At 54.9% G+C, this 5,896-nt stretch overlaps 1 protein-coding gene across 4 annotated transcripts in view; it reads right to left on the reverse strand.

The window, feature by feature from the left end:
• Positions 1-93: 93 nt before the first annotated feature.
• Positions 94-5,896, reverse strand: part of PEA15 (proliferation and apoptosis adaptor protein 15) — a 10,321-nt gene continuing 4,518 nt past the window's right edge. The window contains exons 1-5 of one of the 4 annotated variants that reach the window (XM_006168832.3): positions 3,909-3,931; positions 3,533-3,724; positions 1,597-1,752; positions 1,371-1,458; positions 94-563 (exon numbers count right to left, since the gene is read on the reverse strand). In XM_006168832.3, the coding sequence (XP_006168894.1) occupies positions 1,394-1,458; positions 1,597-1,752; positions 3,533-3,724; positions 3,909-3,924 (429 nt within the window). In that variant the 5' untranslated portion in view covers positions 3,925-3,931 and the 3' untranslated portion in view covers positions 94-563; positions 1,371-1,393. Of the gene's footprint in view, positions 1,459-1,596; positions 1,753-3,532; positions 3,725-3,908; positions 3,932-5,896 lie in introns of those variants that run through there. The other 3 variants (XM_006168831.3, XM_014584300.2, XM_006168833.3) reach the window with 3 other exon arrangements.

Genomic DNA, 5,896 nt, shown 5'->3' on the forward strand with positions numbered 1-5,896 from the left:
CCCAGCCTCTCCCACTCAGGTGCTGCTCCATGTCCTGAAAGCTCCTCACTTCACCTTTCTCTGATAAGTCTCAGTGCATGTGAATTTACTGTTTTTTTTTGTTTGTTTGTTTTTTGTATTTTTTTAAACAAAAGGTTTCTTTTTTGTTTGGACCGTGTAGTAAACCGACTCCACCACTCCCTTCACCGTGGCGTCTCCTCCCGCCCCCCGCTCTGGCCTAGACAGTAAGTTAACGCTAGACACCACAAGAGGGCAGACATGGCAGTGCGGGTTTAATATACATATATGTAGAGTATATATGTACACACAGTTAGCACGGTCAGGGGTAGGGTGTTTTGGGCAGGCAGGAGCTGGGTCACTCATTGTACTCTAGTAACTGGCTAGGAGGCAGCCACAAGGCCAAGGGGCCAGGGTATGGAATGGAAGGGCTGCCAAGTCCCCTCCTGGATAGAATTGGGGCAGGGACAGTGCACAGGGAAACACTGTAGTTAACATCTCTTCTGGCTGGGGTGTCCGAGACCAAGGAGAGAGGGAAGGTTGCCTGCAGTAACCATGCTGGGATCCTGCGGGTGGGGCAAGATTACTGGTTAAAACCTAAGGCTCTCACTCCACAACTCCCTCCGGTTCCGGGTCCCTATGTGCAACACTCGGAGTAGGAAGAAAGGGTGGAAAGGGGCTCAGTGTGCATATCCCCAGCATAGTCTCACAAAGTGGGGGCGTTGAATGCCAGCTTCTCTGTGGGTTTTGATCTTTGGGACCAGAAGAGTATTCACTGGTCTTCCCTCATTAGATCCCTGGCTTACACCCGTCCTAGGCCCATGAGAGGGGAGGAAAGTGACCTGTTGGCACCCATCAGGCCTCTCACCTGATGAACAGCAGAAAGCTGGACTCAGCCAGTCCAGCAGAGAAGTACGAACACCCAACTCGGGCCTGGCTTTGCCCCTTCCGGATGGGGGATGGGTGGCCTCTCTGCCTCCCTCCCCACTGGTTTTCCCTAGATCACCCACCACAGCCCACCTGAGCTCTTCGGTGTAGGAATATGCAGGTCCTTTCTGCTTCCTCACTTTAAAGATGGAGGGAAGGGAAATAGGAGGAACGTGCGGATTTCTATTTGCATAGAAATAGCCCCCACCTCCCCCAAGAGTGGGGAAGCCAAGCCCCCTCCTCCCAGCCCCTGACCCCCATCTCCTCACGAGGAGGAACTAGATGAGCTAGACATACAGACAGACAGCCAGAGCGTGCGCACACGCACACACACGCGCACAGTAAGGGGGTTAGGACCAGGTTAGTATGTGGGTAGATGGGGGAAGGCTGCCCTAGCCCCCTCCCCTGGAGGACGGGGGAAGGGAGCGGTCCAACGAAGGGCCAACCTTCTTCCTCTTCCTCCCCTTGCTCAGGCCTTCTTCGGTGGGGGAGCCAATTTGATGATCTCTTCCTCAGAGGGCTGCCGGATGATGTCTGGGGCAAAAAGGGATGTGACCAGGGGTGAAGTGGGAGGCTCAGGCAGGCCCGCGGAGCCTCACCTCCACAGTCCCCATGCCAAGTGTGTCGATGGGAGGGGCAGGGTGCAGTTAGGTCCAAGACCTGGCCTCTTACCTTTGTACTTCTTGGCACTGGGAATACGGGTTAGCTTGGTGTCCAGCTCATCCTCCTCCGAGATCTTCAGCACACGGGTTCTATAGTCAACCACCATGGTGAGTAGGTCAGGACGGCGGGAGATCTCAAAGATGTGCTCGATGTAGGAGAGGTTGTCTGGAGGAAGGCAGAGCTCAAGTCAGAGCTCGGGGGTAGGGTCAGCTTCTACTCTACCAGAGCAGTGTTCTGGGCCAAGGGAGAGCTGCCCATGTTGTTTATTTGAGGGGCCAACATGGAGGAGGATGACAGCATGGAGGACTTCACTGTTGGTCATACAGTTTCTAGACGCTGCACTTAGGTTAGCAGGCCCCATAACAGGAGGGGGCAGTAGAAAATTATTGGGTTATCGGAAAAGTCATGATGCATTTTTGCATAGAAAAACACATGAATACGTCATGACTTCTCTGATGACCCAGTGATTTGCCTTCCAAATACCCCACAGCCAGTCTTTTTTGTTTGTTTTTGGAGAGGTTTTCACTGTAGGGCGCGTGCACTCAGCAGACAGACAGAGAGAGACAGAGAGATAGAAAGCGAGAGATTACCCCCAGGGGGGATGGTCACACCGCAATCCCTTCTCCATTCTCCTCTCGGGATCTTGGGCACGCACACACACGCGCCCGGCGTGAGTTCTAAGCCACCGGATCCGGGACGTGAACCGCGGTCGACTACGTGGGAATCCAGCGACATAGCCATTACGCTAACTGCTGGTTCCCCCCATAGCCATTCTTGTCCTTTTTCCACTTTCTCTACAAGTGAGCATCGGGAAGAATTTCCTGACGGCACATAATGTACCTGGAGGGGTGGGATCTCTCGACAACTCAGAAGGGTTACTCTGCCAAGGCCGAGGCACAAGCAAAAGGGTGGTCTCCATGGCGTGGCCAGGTCCAGGAGACTGCACGTGTCCTTGGACCTTCTTCCCTGGCAGCTGTGGCCCTTCAGCCCTCTCCCTGTAGGGCGCCTAGTCACTTACCTTATCTGTCAGATACTCTGTCACCAAGACCCTCTGTAGCCCAGGACCTTCCCTTTCCTGCCACTTCTCCATGTCCCCATGGCCCAGCCAAGCCAAGCAGGGCCCCTGCTTTTCCAGGCCCTCCGAACTCTGGCTATGCTGCTCTGCCCAGCAAACCCGATCCCACTTGCCTGCAGACCTGTCTCAATAGCTACATGGGCATTTGCTCACTCATGGTCTCCAGAGGTGCATAGAAGATGTGACAATTTATGGTTTCACCTATAATCGTATCACTGTTTTTTGGAGAGATTTTTGCTGGAGGGTATGTGCTCTCGCTGGAGACAGACAGCGAGAAGTCACCACCTAGGGGAGATGGCCACGCCACAGTCCTCTCTCCTCCATGCTCTTCTCAGGATTTTGGGTATGTATGCACATGCACCCAGCCTGAGTTTTAAGCTGCTGGGTCCAGGACTTAAGCCATGGTCGACTATGTAGAAGCCCAGCAACGTAACCATTATACCATCTGCTGGTCCCTAATTATATCACTTCAAACGTCTATGTTTATGTTTTCTTTATACACACACACACCGTCTTCAAAAAGTTCATGGAAAATGTACATTATAAAAAAACTGCATGATTTCAAATTTTTTTTGCACCAAAAGAACGTCTATGTTTATCTTTCCACAAACTTTCGAAGTCCCTCTCCAGGGTGTGTGTGTGCGCGTATAAATAAAGTAATAATAGCACAAGGATACCTGAATGCATTTTTTTATAAAGGACACACTGGAAAATGTCTGAAGACCCTTGTCCAAGAGCCCTTTGTACTGCTAGGACCGATCTCTCTTCTGCCCTGTCACAGACGTGCATGATGTGTGCGCACGAGCTCCGCGCTCCACCTGCTGAATGAAAGCCGAAAGGCCGAGGGCACGACCCCGCAGCCCTCCCCACCTTTGTCCAGCTTGTTGTGGCTCTCCAGGAAGCTAAACCAGGCACTGCCAGTAGTGATCTCCTCACTCTTCTCGCTGGGGATGTCCTCCTTGCAGGCTGACTTAAGCTGCTCCAGATCTTCAAGGGTGATGTTGTTGGTCAGGTCCTGGAGGAGGGTCCCGTACTCCGTCATGATGACGAGGGGCGAGCAGGCTGAGCAGAAGGTACAGGGTGTGGTTCAGTCACGGGTGCTCCCCACCCCCACCAGGCATGTGTCTGGAGGGCAGTGGGGGCCGCGCTGGAAACTGAAAAGGAAGGCCTTGGGGAGATGGTGGGGTAGACAGGAAGAAACTCGGAAACTAGGAGCCTGGCTGGAGCCTAGAGCTACAAGTCATACCTCCTTCCCCCACCATCTTTTCCTTCCCCCCTTCTAACAGTATCCCTGGCAACAGTTCCCTGACTGAGGAGGTGGTTACCATAGCAACCTACTCCCGACTTTCTCACCCACTGCCTCTAAGTCCCCCCAGAATCGCCCCACCCACCTGCAACCCTTCCCCCTATCAGGGGAAAACAAAACAAAAACAAAAACATTCAAAAACAATGACCCAGGCTATGGCAGTGAGAAGCTGAAGAGGAGAAACTAGAGGAGTTCGCTGGAGCTCATGTGTCCCCAGAAGCTAAGGGGTCCCTCGCTTCAACTCCCCACTACCCTAATGACCCAGTTTGCATGGTAGTTGCTGGGTCTGCGGGTTCCCTGGCCCCTCCACGCTTATTCAATCACCAGGGCTTGGGGTGGGGGAAGACAATGGGCCACCCCCACCTTGCAGAGCCCCTTTTCACCCTTGATGGTTCCCGGGCCCCCACTCTGCCCTCCTAGCCTTTGTGCTGTGCCTGCAGCCCCCACGCCCAAGCATACCAAGCAGCTGGCTCTGGCCCCCTGCCCAGTTCCCAGGCTGGCTGGTGGCGGGGGAAGGGGAGTTTAGACAGGGCTTTGGGAGAATCTGGCAGGAAGGGGGCTGCTGCTACCCCTTGCATCCACTTCCTGCTGGCACTCCTTCCGCGTAGCCTCCCACAGTGGGTGGGCAAGGCCAGAGTGCATCTGGACTTTCATCCCATCCCTCCACTGGGATCCTTGGGTGAGAAGGTACATTCAAGGCCTGCCTTCCACAAAGGTGGGAGCTGCGGCTAGCACAGGGAGGAAGGAGGCTGGACCTTGGCACGAACTCTGGATCTGATAAGATGTGAAACACCAGTGGTGAGCTCAGAAAGGAAACTGTCCACAGTGAGTGAGTGTGTTATCAGAGTGGTGAAGCAGCAAAGAGATTAAGTCGTGCCATAAACACTGGGATGCGAGGGACTGGACGGCCTTCTGCCTGGCCCCCAAAACCATGGCCTCCCAGCATCAGGCTGGGAGGGTGGCAGATCTGAGGGCTCTGGCTGGCACGTACCCATTTTCCTGACTCTGGCCTCTGCTGCAGGAGAGCTGAGGCAGAGAGGCTGGTGTCGCATAAGAAGGTGCAGAACCACGTCCTCATTCCCAGCCCCCTACTTGGGCCCGTACAAACAAGCCTCCCTTGGTGGCAGGCACCGTGACACAGACAGACAATGAGCCAGACAGCAGGGCTAGCATGACCCCTGCAAGGAACAGGCACTCCCAGGCACGCTCACTTGCACACCCAGGTGCAACCAGACAGAAGGGCCCAGCGGTGGCCCTGGCAGGCCGGGCCAGGAACAATGCTCTCTGACTGTCAGCACCAGGAACCGTCTCCGCCTCGAAATCTAGGTCACAGCAGCAGGCTGGGAGCCCAGCCCCCTCCGCTGATAATCCAGGGACAGAAAAGGGCGGGATGCTGAGGAGGGGGCCCAGAGCTGGACCTAGGAACAGAGGGCAGTGAAGAGAGCTGGGAGAAGACCCTGCCCCAGTGGAGATCTGAGCTGAGCTCTCGGGAAGAGGGGCAGAATTAGGATTAGACTGCCCTCCTTCACGGGAGGAAGAGTGTGTAAATACGAGCGATCCTGTGGGAGGAAAGTGTGTGAGCGAGTCTCCCGGGAGGAGTTAAGGTTTAAGGCTCTGAATCTAAAACACAGATCTACAGGGAGGTGGGCGGGAAGGGATTAATGTGTGTAACACACCTACCCACAAAGGCTGGGGGCAGTGGGTGGGAGCTTTCTCAGAGAGCGAAACATCAGAGAGGCCCCCTGAGAAATAAAGGGCAGGGGAGGAATGTGCTCACACTCAGGTGGATGCGGCATGGGCGGGGGTGCCTGGGCACGCCGTGTGTGGGGTGAGGGGCTGGCTGGGAGTGTATGTGGCCGTGTGTTTGTGATGTCCAAACCAGCTCAGAGCGTGTGTAAGCAGGTATGTGGCACAGGCTCATAGCGGGG

The sequence above is a fragment of the Tupaia chinensis genome, unplaced genomic scaffold (genome assembly GCF_000334495.1).
Source record: "Tupaia chinensis unplaced genomic scaffold, TupChi_1.0 Scaffold146187_1, whole genome shotgun sequence".
Classification (NCBI taxonomy): domain Eukaryota; kingdom Metazoa; phylum Chordata; class Mammalia; order Scandentia; family Tupaiidae; genus Tupaia; species Tupaia belangeri.